This window comes from Mesoplodon densirostris, chromosome X (assembly GCF_025265405.1).
Source record: "Mesoplodon densirostris isolate mMesDen1 chromosome X, mMesDen1 primary haplotype, whole genome shotgun sequence".
Taxonomy (NCBI): Eukaryota; Metazoa; Chordata; class Mammalia; order Artiodactyla; family Ziphiidae; genus Mesoplodon; species Mesoplodon densirostris.
In genome coordinates this window covers 20,022,955-20,041,997 of record NC_082681.1, presented here as the reverse complement: position 1 = coordinate 20,041,997, position 19,043 = coordinate 20,022,955, and the positions used below count along the sequence as shown (strand labels likewise).

The following is a 19,043-nucleotide window of genomic DNA, read 5'->3' as shown; positions in this document are numbered from 1 at the left end:
TGGGGACTGATCAAAGGAAACCACTTTACACTGCTGGTAGTGTAGGACTAGTTGCCTGCAATAGGTTTTAAAGTCAAATAGGTGCAAGAGTGGTTTAGAGAAATTCCTGAGTGAAGCATGAGGAAACCGTGGGCTACCCGGGGTACAAGCCCAGTCTCCCATAGGGGCACGGCCAGGGGACATGCTCTCCTGACACACGCCCTTAGAAGGTCGATCAGAGGCAGAAATTCTGGCCAGACCATTGTGCGGACGGGCGGCGGGCGGAGTGCAATTCCCATATTGTCAAGGACCCTGAACCAAATCCAGGCTACCTTCCGGAGCTAACCGTCCTCGATGTCACGTTACTAAACTGCAGGCCTAGGGACTATCCCTGTGTCACTCCCTCCTCCCCCACAATCGCAGTGTCCAGGTGGCTTTGTGAGTCACCCAGACCCTCCGTAATAAGCCCACCATGGGTGGGGCTGCCTCGCAGTTTCTCGCCCCTTCCCGCCCTGACTCAGCTCTCTTTTGATCTTCGAGCTCGGCTTTCGTGCAGGCAGAAGCTGCCGCGGCGCCCGCCCCACTGGGCATGCTCAGTGCTCGCGCGGGCTGTGACGATTGCCAGGCAGCGCCCGGCCCGGCGCTCTGGGCAGCGGCGCGCGGGTCCCTTTAAATCGGGCTGGCCGGTTGCCAGGCAACGGCGCGGCCCGCGCTGGCCCTGCACTGCAGAGGCTCTGCCCGGGGTCGGTCCGGCCGGGTCGCGTTGGCCAGCGCCGAACCCAGAGCAGCCGTCCGCCGCTGGTGGCCGTCTTCAGGGAAGAGGGGCCAGGGCCCACCGGACCCCACCCAAGCCGCTAGGTATGTCTGCGCCCGGCCTGGCCGGGGCTCCCCAGGCTAGCCCCTCGCCCTCCCTGGGTGACCCGGGCGGAGGCAGCGCGCTCCCCGCCTCGATGCCCACTGCGGGTTTCTTCACCCTTTAGGGCCCCGGTCCGGAACTGGCGGGCGTTTGGGAGGGAAGGGGACAGGTTGTGGGACTCGGGGTGTGGAAGGAGGAGTGGGGTCAGGCCTCGCCCCTGCCCTCTCCCTGCCGGCCCGCCAGCAGAGGGTAGGGACTGGCGAGGTGGGAGGTGTCACCTGCGGTGGCGGCCCGGGCAGCACACTGACCCTAGCCAGCTCGTCTCCACTGGAAGCAGCGGTGGCAGGAGTTTAGTTAACCATTTACAGAGAAAACCGCCAAACTCTGCATGCTTAGATGCAGCTTTATAGCAAGAAAGTGACTTCCATACTAATAAAGTACTCGGCCTTTCGGAATTAAGGCGACTTCGTATCTTTTCTCCTAGAAGGAATTATTCCACACTAATAATAAAGAATTGGGGGTAAGAACCGTGCACAGGGCCCGGTTTTCAATGGTACTTTGCTTCGCTCTCAATATCGGCCAAACAATAGAGAAGACAATTTGTCCACTTGGCTCATATGTGAGGTCCATGAAAGATTAAGGCAAAAACCGGGATCACGTCCCTTTTTAATGATTTTTCAAAATAACTGGACTCTGGGGGAGGGAGGCAATGCCTTGGCTCCAGCCTCTGCTAACGCGGCTCTTGGCCTGCAGCTTACTAACAAGCATGCCTCTGTGGCTGCCAGGGGTGGCTCATTTGTTCAATAGTTGCTAAAGGTGAGGAGGTACCGCGTTGAATAAGATGTCACCATGATTCTTGTCCCATCTGATATTTACATTGCTTGGGGAAGGAAGACTTAGTGGTGTGATAGTTGGGAAATTGGGTTGACAAGTTAAAAAGAAAACTTGCTTCAAAGTGTCTGACATCGCATTTCAGGTAAGCCAAACAACATTAAGGCTATCACTTGTATGTAATTTTAAGCTACATCTCATATGAACACAGATTTGGGCATTTTGGTTAATTATATATTAACCAAAATATATAAAATATGTTTTATATATAATATATTTTCTTTTTCAGTTCAATCTGGAGAAGGAGAACAGCGGCATCAGATAGAAGCCCTTGGACGTCAGGAATTGTAAGTACCATTTTGCTGGCTGATAGCTGGTTATGGAGGTTTAGAAGCACAGAGCCTCACCCAGTGTAAATCTTCAATCTTTTAACTAGACCATTAGTCTGCACTGTCAGTACACTATCAAAAAAACCTCTTAAAAATACAAAAGAAAAGTGTCCTGAAGACTTTAGGTGAGCCAAATAAACTTTAAGGGAAAAATAAAAGCCCTTTCCCTAAAATGTCACCCCCCAAAACCTCATAAGCCAAAAGAGAAGTTATAAGTACTTACAGAAACTCAATTAGAATCAAAACGTGGTAGGATTTTCAGGAAGAATATTAAGGGTCATTCATTCAACAAATATTTATTGAGGGCCACTATGTGTCAGGCAACAGCAGGGATACAAACATGAATAAGATGCCAGGAGATCACAGCGTATTGGTAAAATGAAACTATGTATGAAATGATGCAGAAGCACAAGAAAAACTCAGAGTGCGGAGTCATCCTTGATAATCTTCAAACTGATACCTCAGTTGTAATATTTCTAAGATATTATTGGTGGCTCTGAAAAACACTGGGACATTTGGAAAGTTCATGGTAAAGCAATTGGTGATAAAAAATGCAAATCTCTTCGGATGTAGAAAAGACTACAACTCTTCTGCTTAGAATCAATTTAGCTTTGGAAATTTGGGGACGTCAACAATTTACAGGATTTAGGGCTAATTCTTCCATGAAGACGCAGGTCGAATTAATGTAAGATTCAAGTTTAAGTTCCCTCCTACTTACCTTAATAGTACTTCCTTTTTTTTTTCAAACTGACTTTTTCTGAGGTCTGATGACTTCAGGCTAGCAACTTTGAAGCACATATCTTTGGAGAAGGGTTGGGTTGTTTGACTGGTTTATGTTCCAAGGGAGGGTAAGGAAAATCTAAAAAAGAACAACCCATGGTGTATAGTATACTTTAAAATTGCTTCCATTTTCATTTTCAATAATTTCTCCTAACCACCTGGAAATAGGTATATTGTCCCTATATTACATCTGAAGAAACTGAGGTTCACAAAAGGTAAGTTTTCACATAGTTCTAAAGTGTGGGAGCCAAGATATCTGACTCCTTCAGTCTTTTTTTTTTTTTTTTTACCATAGTCCACACTTAATTCCTTTCTCAAGAACTTTCTTTTCCTTCCCCACAATTTTGCATGGTAGAACATGTTTACCCACCTTCCTTCAGACAGCTTTGGGCAGTCCTCATTTTTGTATTTAATAGTTTCTGTAAACCAATGATTTTTGAAAGGCTGGGGAATGGAGAAGCTCCCCTAAAGGGAGCAGGTCAGAATCTTCTGGAGCAAGGAGAGGGGATAATGATGGCAGTGTTTTGTGCCTGGGAACAGTGGAAGCAGAAAAATAAGTTGAGAACTACTGCTTTTATGTGAGAACAGATTGGACAATTGAGCAAAGAAGCAAGGCCAGTGACTTTCTTTGAAACAGACTTTTTTTTCCTGTCTTGGCCAAGCAGTTTTTCTGAGGGTTCGGAGAACCGAACCATCCAAGAATAATGGGAAAATGTTGCCTGGGCTAAGAAGGGCCTTTTGTCTTCCCCTTACTGCCCCATCACAGGTTGGAGATGACCTTTTCTAAACATCACTCCCAATTTACAAAGTTTGGGATGAAGCACTCTTGTGAGGTGGGAAAAAGCTTCTGGAGGTTTCCCAGTTCCTGCCTACCCCTGCTTGGAAGAATAATTGCATTTTGCAGACAGATCAAGATTTATGCAAAAGAGATGGTCCTGAAATTTTGAAATCAAATCTAATGTAAATGAGATAAGGCAAGAAAGAAAAGAGATCTTTGATTTTTATGTCATCAAATTTCCCTAAAGCATGTGGTTTAAAGTATAAATATTTTAGAACATAAATAATTAGATTTCACATATTTGATCACTTATCCATCTTAATATGAGCATATTCCCCAGGGCCCCATACCTTGAAAATGAAAATTAGATGGTTTTGTGGGTTTCTCCTTTCACAATAAATGGTGTATTACTTTCTGGAACTTTTTGAAGACATACATGCATTCACCCAAGATTTTTATGAAACAGTTTACCTAAAGATCCATAATAAGCGATCACTCTTTGCTTAGCTTTCAACAATTACATTATGTTATATGATATTACATTATAAATCCATTTTCAGTTTATCAGTGGTTCCCAAATTCTTTAGGTGAGTAGAAACCATTTCCATGAGTCAAGAAATTTCCGTACTCCACCAAAATGCCCTACTAGTTTGCCACTGCAAAAGTAAGTCACCAGAGGATGAATGATGATGTTTTCAGGGAGACACTAACTAGAACCGTCAGGTGTCCATTATCAGTTCATGTCAGACACAAATGAACAGATGTAGCCATATAATGGACAACCATGCCTTAACAGTGCAGTCCCAAGGACTTCGGGGGATCACTGGCTTAGAGGACCACTAATGTTGTTTTTGTCATATGACTTTATATTGTCTTCCTGTGTTTTCGTTTCTTTAAATTTTTCATTTCTCTTGGACCTCCTTCCCCTACCCTTCAGTCCTTCAACATCCAATATAGTGTTGGGTAGGCACTTGTAATAATAAATGACCCACTAAAAAGGCATGCTTATACTTTCAATAATGGCTCTGGTTTGATTGGCCTTATGCTGCGACAAATTACCTAATCAAGTATATTGAAAGCAAAATGGCTGCCACGCCAGGGTAGAGGAAGGAGTATCATTGTGTTAAAGCATATTTCTTGTCTTTGCCAGAGAATACTAATGTCATACTTGTTCTGCATAAAAAACAAACAACGCAATCTGTGAAGAGAAAATGAGCCTGGCACCTTTTACCCGCACTCTGGGCTTTGCCATACTCTGTGACTAGATTTGGGAACAAGCCCTTAAAGGATATCTTGCCAATGAAAGAGAAAAAAAAAAGAAAGGAAGGAGGGAAGGGGGAAAGGGAAAGGGGAGGAAAGGAGAGAGAGAAAGAAAGGGAGAGAGAAAGAAGCAGCTCAGAGACCCCTTGACCCTGCCCTGTGTAAGCTATGGGAGGGAAATTCCAAAAGGCTTTCCAGACCTTTCTCTTTCTGGCCTTTGATATGTGACATGCAATTCTCCTTACCCTCCCCCCTTCCTTTTTCCTCTCCCCTTTTGCGGCCCTTTAAAAATACCTAAGCTCTGAAAATAGTGGGTTGTTTTCTTTCAATTTGTGGAATGAAACCTAACAGAAGAATACAGAGGAATTTTAGAATAAGCACTGACCTGAGAGACAGGGTCTCAGTTTTACCACTATAGGCTGTGTGGACTTGGACAAGTCACTTAACTTCTCTGAGCCTCAGTTATAAAATAAGTGGACTCTTCCCAGTTCTGTGAAAAGCATGGGCTGTATCAGGAAATTATACAGAGGCCCAGGGAAGAAACGTAGTGATGCTGGAATATATATATATATATATATATATATATATATATATATATATATATATATATATATATATATATATATGTTTTTAGCCAGAGATTTATGGGAGGGTTGGAGATAGAAGTCACTTTTTCAAGGTGCAAAATCATTAATGAAAAGAGCTTTCTATTTTAAACTTTCTCTATACCCAGACCTCTATCTCAGATTTGTCATTATTGCTAAGTTCATGTATAAAGTGGCCTCACCTTGCCCCTCTGCATACCGCTTTCCTGATCAATCTCACCAATGCCTTTCATCCAGAATTAGGTAGGAAGAATAGTAATCTCTCTCCCATTGCTACCTGATTAGAAGCATTTTTAAACTTTTACAGAGTTGTCTGGTAAAAATTTGACTGCTAAACAATGTGACTGGGCTTCCCTGGTGGTGCAGTGCTTAAGAATCCGCCTGCCAATGCAGGGGGCACAGGTTCGAGCCCTGGTCTGGGATGATCCCACAAACCACAGAGCAACTAAGCCCATGCACCACAACTACTGAGCCTGCACTCTAGAGCCCGTGAGCCATAACTACTGAGCCCACGTGCCACCACTACTGACGCCTGCGTGCCCAGAGCCTGTGCTCCACAACAAGAGAAGCCACTGCAGTGAGAAGCCCGCGAACCACAACGAAGAGTAGCCCTCACTCACCACAACTAGAGAAAGCCCATGCACAGCAACGAAGACCCAACGCAGCCAAAAATAAATTAAATAAATAAATAAATAAAAATGTGACTGGCAATTAGTATTGCCATCTTTTCTGTTTCTTCTGTTCCTTTCCTTTATGATCCCTGTAATAATTCCCAGCATTTGCATTCATATTTCTAGAGAGGAGAGCAAATAGGATTATGATCATCTTCCTCTTTAAGGACAGATAGATCATCGATACTTCTGGATGGTGACTAACAGAATAATAAAGTCATAACTGACTATTTCAAGAGAAAGGAGAGGATGCTCCAATGGCAAATACATACCATGAATTTCAAGTCTTGGCTTACTACTGTGGTCTGATTGACTAAACTTAAAGCTTGGGTTATGGCTTTTGAACCAATCATTTTAACACCTTCACTGAATATTTGTACCTTTTCCTTTCCTCAAAGCCAAATAGTTGTCAGTGGAGATGTATCCTTGGGTATAGAGTGAGTCCCTTCCCTCTTCTTTTGTGGGGAAGGTGTCAGGCATGTAGGTATCGAGTTTATTCTCTCATTGTCTGTAGTAAGAACAATTTGTTAGAATTTAAACTATACTTATTAAAAAGAAAATAATCAAGAAATAATATGTAAAAAAGTGGTTATCTCAGGGCTACAGGACTATGAGGAAGATTTATTTTGGTTTTTTCTTGTATGTGTGATTTTCTGTATTTTCCAAAGTTCTACGGATAACATGCACTACTATTAGCATCTTTATATAATATGAAATATTACAATTATTAAATATAATATATTAATATAATATTACATTTATAATCTTTAATAATATTAAAGAAAATATTAATTAAAAAATAAACACAACTGCCATTTTTTGTTACCAAGATAAAATTACATTTGTGTTCATGGGAAAAATAGATGCAGGCATACTTTGATTTTTCTCGGTGGTAATCTTCCAACTATATTACAGCAAATTAATGTATAAAGTGAATAAAATGACCCCCTCCTTCTTCTTCCCACCCTTTGGCAGTAACTGCAGTTGCCAGTTTGCTGGCTTCAGATGCCAGTGGCCCTTCAGCATGTTGCTTGGGTCCTTCTTTCTCCCTTCTCTCAAAAGTAGTTACTGATCAAATGTTTCTGTTTTAGGAAAGCTGTATGTTATGGACTGTCTTTGAATAGGGAAGACTCCTTGAAACAAAATAAGTATCCTCTAATTTTTGTAAATTTAGAAAATTAGCTGTGATTTAGTATGCTAAGTTTTCACCTAAAAACTATACTTGGAATCAGTATCTCGAGAAAAACCCATTTGGTGGCATTAATATTTTCAATTGTTGACATTTGGTTCTCATCATGAAATTGCTGTCAAAACGCATAGAATTCTGTATGCTTGGCAGTCTTGCCTAAAAGCAAAGCCCAAGACTGGAATAGCAGGAATTTACAGGTCAAGACAGAAGGGCGTTTGGCAGCGTTAGTCATAAGGAAGTCTGCATGGTATACTTTACCCAAAGCAGCTCACATTGCATTAAGCACTGATGTTTTAGTCACTTTAAAGAATGAATAAACAGTAGTCCAACCGAAAAGAACTAGAAAAAAAACAACCAGGCACATTGGAAGCGCAGACTTAACTTATCAATATTAACCTATTAATTTAAAATCACTTTTACTGTTTTAAAGCAGTTGTTTTCATGCTGCTTTCTCATAGAATTATTTTCTTTACAATAAATAGCCAAGTGTGTCCATTTATTGGTTATATTTCATAGGATCAGAGAATTCTAAAACTGGAAAGGTCTGTAGAACTTAGCTAGTTTAGCCCTTTCCATTTATAAATGAGGGAACTGAGGCCCAAGTCACTCAGTGAGTTAGAGGGAGTGCCAGCCCTCAAATATTTAGGTTCTTTCACCCCTGAGCCAGGATTCTTAGTTCTTTCCACTACCCTGGTTGCCAGTGTAAATATGTGCCTTGATTTTAAATTTTGTTTTTCAGGAATTGGAAGAGGTGCCTGAAGAAATGGATGCTAGAAGAAAACACTGGAAGGAGAATATGTTTCCTGCTTTTTCTAGTGCACAGGATATTCTAGATGAGGCTTCTCAGCTTGAATCTTCTTCTGAACAAATGACTTTACGTAAGGCCAAGAGAATGGAAGGGATTTTTAATTTGTCTAGTAGAAAGTTTCAAGAAGAAAATAAATTTAAAAGGAAAGAAGTTATTTCTCAACCAAATGAAAATGAACAAGAACCAAATTTAAGAGAGAGAAAGATAAACATTTCAAAGAATGAGGCAGACACAAATTCTGCCTCCTGTGAATCATCTAATTTGGACATTGCAACTGAAGAAAGCTTTAATAGTGCAGAAGAGCCTCTTAGCTGGGGTACAAAGGAATTATCAACTCCACCACGAAAAGACAAGAAGAAGAAATTCACTGGAGGAATGTCTCCAGAACTTCGCCTGAATCTTTTGAATGAAGAGCTGGAAGCGCTTAATATGAAATGCAGAAAAATAGAAGAGGAATTTGAAAATGCGGAAAAAGAACTTTTGAACTGCAAAAAAGAAGTCTCCTCAAAACCCCTAAATTTTCAAGAAGCAGGGATGGAAACTTCCAAGAAAGACTGGGAACTTCAAGCTTTAAGAAATGACCTCTTTGAAAAAGCAACAAATGTTAAAAACTTAACAGAAGAACTCCAGCAAGCCAAAGAGGTCATCCTCAAGTTGAACCTTGAGAACAAGGATTTAAAAGAAGCTGTTAGGAAGTTAAAGCAGCAAACTGAGGTTGGAAATGCACTCCTAAAGGAAGAAGTGAAATTGTATTATGAATTAGAAATGGAAAAGATCCACGGAGAGCTCAGGGCCATCAGGAATGAACTGAGAGCGAAGACCATACATGCAAGAAACAACAGAGCCCTGGAGTTGTTTAGAAAATTCTTTGCTTCTGTAATGTCATCAGGTACCCCTGACAGCTTTATGGGGGATTTTTTTTTAAAATAAAAAAGCCTTTCATTAGGCAAATGATTGAGCCAAATCAGTGTTTCTTGTGCTTTCTTTGTGTGCAACTTAAAACATGTGTGATGGGATGTGATTTTCATGTTTGGTGAATCAAGATATCTGTGAAAGGTGTAGATGTTAACTTCAAAGCTTCTGCTTTCTCTTTCTAATGAATTTATTGCCAGAGTCCAAATAGAAATGAAGTTTTAGAAATCTCTTTACATATATATATATATATATATATATATATATATATATATTTACTCAAAGACATGTAGTGATTCACCAAATTATTGATGAATATGGATCAACAGACATTTTGTGATCTTGTGAGCAATGTGCCCTTGGCACGTGAATATTCTTCCATCTGTATTCGTTGATATTAACAATAAAAATCTCATTTATTTGTGTAAGCATAACATGTGGGTATGGGTCTTAAAGCAGTCTGTTCAATCTCAGTGGAATACTAAAAATGTATCTGCTTTCCCTGAGATCTATCCTTAATTAGGCATATATAAATGTCTCCCCCCCAAATGCAGGTTTTTCCACCCTCCTGCTGTTTTCCCCATGCTTTCTCCCCTGACCTGGCCACAGTGCCCATAGACCAGAAGATGGCTTAGAGACACGGCTGTGACCTTGGCTACAGCCCTGATTTTGACAGCAATAGCTTTTGCCTTTTCTTAAATTGACCAGCAAGGGGCGTTATTGACACAGGTCTTCCAAAATTCTACCAGGGGAAAATTTATAAGTTTCCTGCCCAGTTTACGTCATCAGCTGGACAAGACTTGGATGAAAGGTGTTGGATGTCATCTAGGTAAGCTGTTAGTGAGGTCTCTTGATTTATACAGGAATCCAGCCATGTTAAGAGCCTGGACAATGACAATTTCTTTTTTACTTTAAAAGAACAAACATGTACTGCGTCAGGCCTTTGGTGGAAACTATGGGCCAGTTGATTCTGTGCATTTGTTTGTATCAATCAAGGTTTTTTGTAATTGGAGCTCTATTTGACTGGTATTTTTAAGTCCAATGAACCAAATGTAATTACAGACTGTGAAGGTGGGATACGATTGTAAGGGTTCAGGTATTTTCCCTGATGGGAGATCCCCAGCCTGGGAGTCTAGACACTTGGGTTCTAGGACCTGCTTTGTTATTAACTAGCTATTTAACCTTCTAGGCCTGAAAGTCCTCATCTGTAAAATGAAGGAGTAGATCTATCATCCAGATTCTGTTCAGTTCTAACGTTCTGTGATTTCACCACAGTGATTTTAATCACAAGTGTAACTACCTGTGAGGAAGTAAAACCCCTACGGCATTGGAGACGTTCAGCTCTAATACTTCAGGGGATCTACTTTACAGTCCTTCTCCTTTCAAAGGAAATATACAAAGGCTCTTGTTTATAGTTTGAACATCTCCAAGTACCGTGTCAATAATAAATCAGGAGAGGGAGTAAATGAGGTTATTCCTTCTCCTTTCTCTTGTTTCCTTTTTACTCACTAAGGTCGGGGAAGGCCCTGAATGGAGACAAACTAGGCTGACCTGGAGCTGAGCAGGGCTTGCCCGGCCTGGGACAATTGGACTGAATTCGAAGATAACAATCTTTGGAGCTTTCTGACTTAGTCCTGATAACTTCACCCAGGAGCTGGCAGCCTGCTCAAAGAGGAAGGTGACTTTCAGGTTTCTGATGGTCACTGCTGCCTGCCCAGGATCTAGGCACAAAAGCAGACTAGGAAATCTTTGCCCTGTTTGACTCTCTTCCTCATCACCCCCTTAAAGATTACCCCTTGGTCCTTGCCCCAGAAAGACCCTCAGCCCCTGAATGCTAGTATGCAGAGCAGCTTACATGTTTAAAATATTTCACAAATTGTATTAAGCTACTAGGCTCCATCCTCTTAGTATATTTCAATTTTTTTTTTTTTTTTTTTTTTGCGGTTCGCGGGCCTCTCACCGCTGTGGCCTCTCCCGTTGCGGAGCACAGGCTCCGGACGCGCAGGCTCAGCGGCCACGGCCCACGGGCCCAGCCGCTCCGCGGCATATGGGATCCTCCCAGACCGGGGCACGAACCCGTATCCCCTGCATCGGCAGGCGGACTCTCAACCACTTGCGCCACCAGGGAGGCCCTCAATTTTTAAAGAGGAGCTTTTACTCCAGAATTTCTATCAACCAACCACACATTGAAAGTCTTTGGTGACAACTTGGTTTGGTTTATCTTGCATGAGTGTATGTGTGTGTGTGCATGTGTGTGCACACGCTTATGTGTGCTTGGGGGTCAGGGAAGGAGTGTGGTGTTAGGAGGTGCAGAAAAGACAAGTGCATGGCTTAGCTCAGCTCTTGGGTGGGGCGTTTGTATTTCTAGGATAGAACTGAAATACAGTTTCCTGATGAGACAGCCTGGGATGCTGAGCCCTAGCAAGGGTCTCCCTGTGGAAAGGCCCTTTAGACAGCCTAGATCCAGACACTATCCAGGGAGACAATGTACAGTCAGGAGAGCCAACAGTTTGGAGCTGGGAAGGGCTCACATCTTTTTTTTTTTTGCGGGGGCGGGGGGTTGTGCCACGTGGCCTGCGGGATCTTAGTTCCCCGACCAGGGATCAAACCCACGCCCCCTGCACTGGAAGTGCAGAGTCTTAACTACTGGACCTCCAGGGAAGTCCCAGGATCACATCTTTTGATGCTTTAATTTTTAAAAGCAGGGCTGCAACAAGCTGGGAGAAAGCTGAGAAGTTACTGTTCGTCTTCATGGGCAGATGGGAACAGCCGTGGGTTGAACTGGCTTAAAGAACCAGAATCAAGGCAGATGCAAATTCTGTCCCATTGTCTCTGTAATCACACTCGTGTGATTGTGGGCATTAGGTGGCCGCCAATTTAGATCAGAACATATCATCACTGTACCTTCTATTCTATTGAACGGGCGACGTGGAGGTGTTTTTTTTAACGGGATTGGCACATCAGGCCACTCATCCCTTTAATCTGTTGGGTAAAATATTTGAAATCAGCAATGCAACTGCACACCATTCCCTATCAACTCCCAATTCTGTACTTATTCAGAAGCATGGGCTCTAGGAATAGCTGCTTCACCTTGAGTTTATAACCCAGTTCTAGAAACATTTGCTGAGCTATTATTACTGTAGTTAATCACTGCTAAGACACACTTAATATATATATATATATGTATATATATATATATATATATATATATATATATATATATATACATCCTTGAATTTGGGACACATCTTTAAATTGCTGGCATGCCATAGTATAATTGTCAGTGTTTGTTTTTTTAAATCTCTCTTAGTGGTTCATAAAATAATGGTGTATCTTACAATCAATGGAGTTTTAGATTTGATGAAATGTGGTATGTGCTAGGCCATGGATATGGGGATAAAAGGATTTATGAATAAGACGGGTCTCTGACCTCAAGGACCTTACTTATACAACTAACTAAAACAATGTGGCAAGGGCTCTACTAGCAGTGCTAATACAAAGTGCTGTGGGAACACAGAGGAATATCAATTAATTCTGCCTGTGGGGCTGGGAAGGACTTCATAAAGGAGGTGACATTTGAGCTGGGCCTTGAAGGATAAGAAGGATTTTTCCAAGCAAAGCATGGGGGCAGGGGTGGGGGCATTTCTGGAATGTGAATATGGAAGCTCTATTTGGCTTCAAAGAAAACTCTTAACAGCAATGAATTACAATGCTGTGATGTTACATTCTGCTGACTACATTTTAAAGTCCTGTGTGAGGTTCTACTCTGAAAACTACCTGCATTCCAACCCTTTGCAGATAAACTGGAGAATGAAGTTATCATGACATAAACACGAGGTTCCAGATAACAAACTGCAGGAAAAAGATTTTGCTGGTGCCACTGTACCTTTGGCTGCCATCATCTTTTTTTTCGAAACAAAAGACCTAAGAGATTTTGGTCATAGTATTCAGGTAAGTCCACTGTGAGTGGTTTGGTTTCAAAGAGATGTATGAAACAGAAACACCACAGTTGCTCTTCTCTCCAAGAAGCAGCATAGCACAGAGATCAAGTGCACCAACTTTGGTTATCCACTTACTAGCTGTGTGACCTTGGTCAAATTGCATGAGTCCCTGTAGCTCAGTTTTCTCACTTTGCAGGATGGAGTTAATAAATAGTGTTGTTGGGAGGATAAGACAAGATCACATATAGTCAATAAATGTCACCATTATTGTTATTATTATTATTATGTAACTGACAAGGGGAAATTGACCAAGTTCGTCTGTCTCCTTCCAGCTATTATCCTCACTAAGCTTTTTACACTTACTGACCCTCAAATTGTGTTCTCTGGAGAGGATATGATAAACTCATTCATAAGATGTGTATCAATGATGTGTGATATATTTGGGAAGATAGAACAAGTTGCAGGGAGGATATTTTGATTTCATTAGTATATGAAGCCTTAAGCCAAAGTAGTGAATCTGTCATGATAGACTTTCTGGCCTCAAGACAGATCCTATAAAGGGAATTTTCTTGGGTCAGAGCCCAGTCAACCCCCCTCCAGTCAGGTCGGTGTGAGGCTGGCCCCTGGCTTTGGCAGGCAGAATACCAGAAGGAGGAAGAAAGCCCTGCTCTAGTGCTCCAGTGGGAAAAAGCTCATCTAGGAAGAGGGAATGGAGACAAGAGAGGCTATTATAGTATTTTTCATTTCCCCTTGGCACAGGGAGCCAGGCAGCTGGGGACCCACTACTACAGCTGCTCAGATAAGAATAAGTCATTGTCTTGTTCTTTGTACTCATAAGACACTGAAGCTGTGGTTCCCCATGTATTGTAGGTGTGCCCTCCTGTCCATCTTTCCATACTGAGTATCAAGGTGGTGTCTCCCCTGTTGAGTGGCCAGAGCTACTGTTCACAGAGTCTCTCTCTCTCACACACACACACTCTCACTCTCACTCTCCCTCTAGTTCTTGCTCTCTCTTTCTCGTGCATTCTCTTTCTCACCATTGATCACACCCAAACTTTTGATGATTGCAGCGTTTCAGTGGGCTCAGGTTGCATTTCCCAGGAGACTCAGTTTATACGTGGTTCTCTGAGGATGTGTCCTGGGGTAACCTTGAAGCATTTCTTTGGCCTTTCAGCCCATGCCTGTTGACTCCACAATAGGTGTTGTCATGTATATTCCAGACCATGATAGGAAACATAACCTGAGAGATTCTTCTTATGTCACTAGTACTGTAGCCTGCATTTGGACTGTTGGTTAGAGCCTAGTTTATTATGTGTCACACACTTCCATGTACATCATCTTCTGTAATCTGCACAAAAATCCTTGATCATCAGATGAGAAACCAAGGCTCAGAGATACTAAATGACTTATTCAATATCACAGTAAGTAGTAGATCTGGGATTCAAACCCAGCCTGTCCAACTCCACATACAATGTTTGTTCCATTATATCAGGCCACCTTTTGTACTAAAATGAATGAACCAAAGGTTCAGTCGCTATAGAGGTTATTCAACTTTCTCAAAGGTAAACTGGTTTATTGCTTCAATCTGGACTCAACTTGAGTCAGCCATCTCTTAAATGGCTAGGCTGCGTAGTGAAGATGCATCTCATTATTGGAAAGACCATAAAGTATACATCTTCTGATGATGGGTTATTAGGTCTACATGAAGGACACAGCACCGAGTAACATAAACAAAAACAGTTGAAGTATGAAGCCCAATTGACATCTCTCTAAAATAAGCTCCAGAACTGATGGAACCAAACTGATTAACTACAAGGGGTCTCTGACACTCACTGTAGCTTTGGGGTCTGATTTTTTATTCTTTATAATTCAAAATTATTTATCATATTTCACCCATTTTTGCCCATTGGATCTTTGCTTCATAAAGTGTTTTCATTGAAAGTTGACTACTTGTTAAGAAAAAAAAAAACCTGCTCTAAGCCCCCTTACTGCTTAGAACGTGTTAAGTATGCTTGATGATTTATATATTTCCCTCTTATTCTCTCCTTGTTGCCCTGGTAAATTTCTCAAAGTTACAACAGAGGAATCATATTCTGTTCACTCATAACTGAAACAGTTCTTGGAAAAACCATTTCAAGATCTCTTTATTAAAATATCTTCAATAACAAGACAAAATGTTTTCTTTAAATTTACAAATTTATTCAAGATTTTACAAAACAGCATCTCTTCATATAATGAAGTAGAAGAAATCTGGAGAGCTGCTCTTGGCATTCATAAATGTGGGTTATGTCAGCAGATAGCCTGGAGGGCATTTCTGGTTTTGAGGTAATCAACCTTTTAAAATGCATAATATACTTTTATGTGGTTTTAATGAGTACAAAAAATATATTTGCATGTAACATAAGGACTTTTCTCCCATAATACATGACTTATCTGAAATCTTTTCCTTTGGGTATATATTAATGCATGTTTATAAATAAACAACCGAGAGTTGAAGGGCTCCAGTTCGTAGTTTGTGCCAGGGCAGGGCAGTGTCCTAGAAAAATCATGAGATGTGGAGTTTGTCCCGTTGGATTCACTGGTAGAAGATGGAGTTTGGGATGCCAGAAGTTTATGGGGGATCAACACCTGTGAAGGAAAAGGGGAGGAAGCAGCACTGAGCAGAGAGGGAATTGCCATGCAAACGACAAAATCTCGTCAACTGGGCAGGGAGCTCTGGAGTCTTATCCATCAAAGTGATCCCTGTTGGGTGGAAATGGCTGGGCCTTTGTACCCCCCGCCTCGTTTGGTCACCAAATGTGGGCTTCCTCTGGAAGGCAGAGTGGCTCTCTGTGGATAACGCAGCCCCTGAATGAGCTGATGGCTGGAGATGGTCTGCTGCCCTCACTCCCCTGTTGGGCAGTGAGTTCTCCCTTTAGGGAGACCTGGGGTGTGCACCTTTGAATCTACCACCCTCCATCCCTGTCACCTCTCTTTCTGGCTTTTTTCGGGCCTCTCTTCCAGAGGGGAAACTTACAAGTGTGATGCTCGTGGGACTAACTACAGCACCCACCTCCGCAGCTGTTCTTGGGGCTGCAGTTGTCACTCAGCACCTCCTTCCTTCACTATCAGTTCTAGATCACGCTCGCCCTGAGCTACTGCCCTCTGGTGGCCTCAGTGTCTTACTGGCGGGCCTGACCCAGATTCGCATCTTTGAAGGGACTGAGCCGCTGGTCATTATGCCCTTCTCAGGCTGGGGCTGCCGTACCTGTCCACCTACAGTCACCATTGTGCAAGGGAGTACTAACATAGGCCCAAGTGGCAGCATAGTTCCACACGTGCTTCTTCATGTCCCCATTGTGTAACAGCGGCCCTGCCTCCTGATAATGAGTCTATTACCCCTGCCATGTTAGTGACCCCTCTTCTGGCCTGCTGGGAACTGGACACAAGGAGCCTAAAGGGCTTAGGCAGCAGCTGTAGCTTAGAATTCAATAGGATTCTTACTGTGACCCCAGAAAAAAATGCCTCCTTTGGAGACCAGGTCCTCTAGTCCTATAGAGTTACAGGGAAGGTGAGCACAAAGTCCCTGCATTAAGCAGGAGTCAAGCAGAGAAGTAGAATGATTAAGAGATTTTACTTTTATATCCATACCTATATCACCTACATTTCTCTATCTACCTACCTACCTATCTATCATCTATAGATAGAGACATCATAGATTTTACCTTTACTCAATTGTATTAAGTTAAACAGTCTCTGTAAGCTTCACAGCTAATGCTGGGGCTTGAAGTCGGCCGGGCAGTCGGGAGGGGCAATGAACATGAAGTGGGGGAGATCAAGGACAACTAGAACCCAGAAGCATGAGCTGGAACCCAGGAGGATGAACTGGAGTCTGTATCAGTCTCTCATTTCTTCCAAATTTGATAAGCTCGTGCTCCTTGCCCATGACTACACACAGGCCTGGCCCTGGTCTAGAAGTCTGAAAAGCTGAAGGAGGATTGAGGGGAGAGTGTAGTGGCAGCCACAGGCCCGGGGGTTGCCCGTCACCAGAGAGGTGAACCGATAGTGACAATGTACCTGAGCTGAAACTGTACCTGGTGCCCCTGCACTGAATTTCCAGCAGAGAAGCTCTATGGCTCCTGCTTCACCAAAGCCCATCAAATCTGCAGAACATCCCACAAGTAAGAGAATTCTGGGAAATGTAGTTCAATCTAGGCAAGTTGTCACATTACAAACCTACTGGATCTCTCAGTGGGTCATTAGAAGTAATGGTAATTGGAACCACTCTTGCTTCTACCCCTCGATCCCCAGACTGTGGTATTCTTTCAGTTGAGAACACAGTGCCTACATAGACATTTCTCCAAAGATATACAGATTGCCAACAAACACATGAAGGAATGCTCAACATCATTAATCATTAGAGAAATTCAAATCAAAACTACAATAAAAAAAAGGAAAAACAAAAAACAAAACAAAAAAAACTACAATGAAGTATCACCTCACACCAGTCAGAATGGCCATCATCAAAAAATGTACAAACAATAAATGCTGGAGAGGGTGTGGAGAAATAGGAACCCTCTTGTGCCGTTGGTGGGAATGTAAATTGATACAGCCACTATGGAGAATTGTATGGAGGTTCCTTAAAAAATTAAAAATAGAATTACCATATGACCCAGCAATCCCACTACTGGGCATATACCCTTAGAAAACCATAATTCAAAAAGAGTCACGTACCACAATGTTCATTGCAGATCTATTTACAATAGCCAGGACATGGAAGCAACCTAAGTGTCCATTGACAGATGAATGGATAAAGAAGATGTGGCACATATATACAATGGAATATTACTCAGCCATAAAAAGAAACAAAATTGAGTTATTTGTAGAGAGGTGGATGGACCTAGAGACTGTCATACAGAGTGAAGTAAGTCAGAAAGAGAAAAAGAAATACCATATGCTAACACATATATATGGAATCTAAAATAAATAAAATGGTTATGAAGAACCTAGGGGCAGGATGGGAATAAAGACACAGACCTACTAGAGAATGGACTTGAGGACACGGGGAGGGGGAAGGGTAAGCTTGGATGAAGTGAGAGAGTGGCATGGACGTATATACACTATCAAATGTAAAATAGATAGCTAGTGGGAAGCAGCCACATAGCACAGGGAGATCAGCTTGGTGCTTGGTGACCACCTAGAGGGATGGGATAGGGATAGTGGGAGGGAGACGCAAGAGGGAGGAGATATGGGGATATATGTATATGTATAGCTCATTCACTTGGTTATAAAGCAGAAACTGACACACCACTGTACAACAATTATATTCCAATAAAGATGTTAAAAAAAAAAGGATGAGGGCTTTCCTGGTGGCGCAGTGGTTGAGAATCTGCCTGCCAATTCAGGGGACACAGGTTCGAGCCCTGGTCTGGGAAGATCCCACATGCCGCAGAGCAACTAAGCCCGTGTGCCACAACTACTGAGCCTGCGCTTTAGAGCTTGTGAGCCACAACTACTGAAGCCTGCGTGCCTAGAGCCCATGCTCCACGACAAGAAAAGCTACAGCAATGAGAAGCCCATGAACCACACCGAAGAGTAGGTCCCGCTCTCCACAACTAGAGAAAGCCTGCACGCAGCAACGAAGACCCAACACAGCCAAAAATAAATAAAATAAATAATTTTTTTTAAAAAAAGGTTGATATCATATATCAATATTTGAAAAGTTGCATACATTTTGAAAACAGGAGAAGAAATAGAAACCAGGTAAAACATACTTTTAGCAAAAGGCTCAGAAATATTTTTTGAAAACAAGAGGAGTCAGAAGAACGAAAGGAGTATAATAGTGAATATATTAATGAGTTTATAAATTTCATTCAAAATAAGGCTTCTTCTGTTTGTTGTCTTTTTTTAAATTAAATATGTGATTTTGGGGGCTGCTTTCATTTTCAATAGATAACCACTTTCAAAATATTTAAACTAATTTTGACTGTATTTATCATGATATTTCCAACTAATATTGTATGCATGTTATCATTTCTTGATTTGTCCATCTGAGACATTATCCA

General features: G+C 42.0%; 1 protein-coding gene across 1 annotated transcript; it reads left to right on the top strand.

The window, feature by feature from the left end:
• The first annotated feature begins 623 nt into the window (after positions 1–623).
• Positions 624–9,091, top strand: CCDC160 (coiled-coil domain containing 160). Its single transcript, XM_060087738.1, has 3 exons — positions 624–837; positions 1,956–2,013; positions 8,078–9,091. Exon 3 carries the CDS (start codon positions 8,102–8,104, stop codon positions 9,074–9,076), a length of 975 nt encoding a protein of 324 aa, XP_059943721.1. The 5' UTR covers positions 624–837; positions 1,956–2,013; positions 8,078–8,101; the 3' UTR covers positions 9,077–9,091.
• The last annotated feature ends 9,952 nt before the right edge of the window (positions 9,092–19,043 follow it).

Bases quoted from the DNA above. Each gene is read 5' to 3' on its own strand.
- CCDC160 (XM_060087738.1), top strand. From the start codon at position 8,102: ATGGATGCTAGAAGAAAACACTGGAAGGAGAATATGTTTCCTGCTTTT.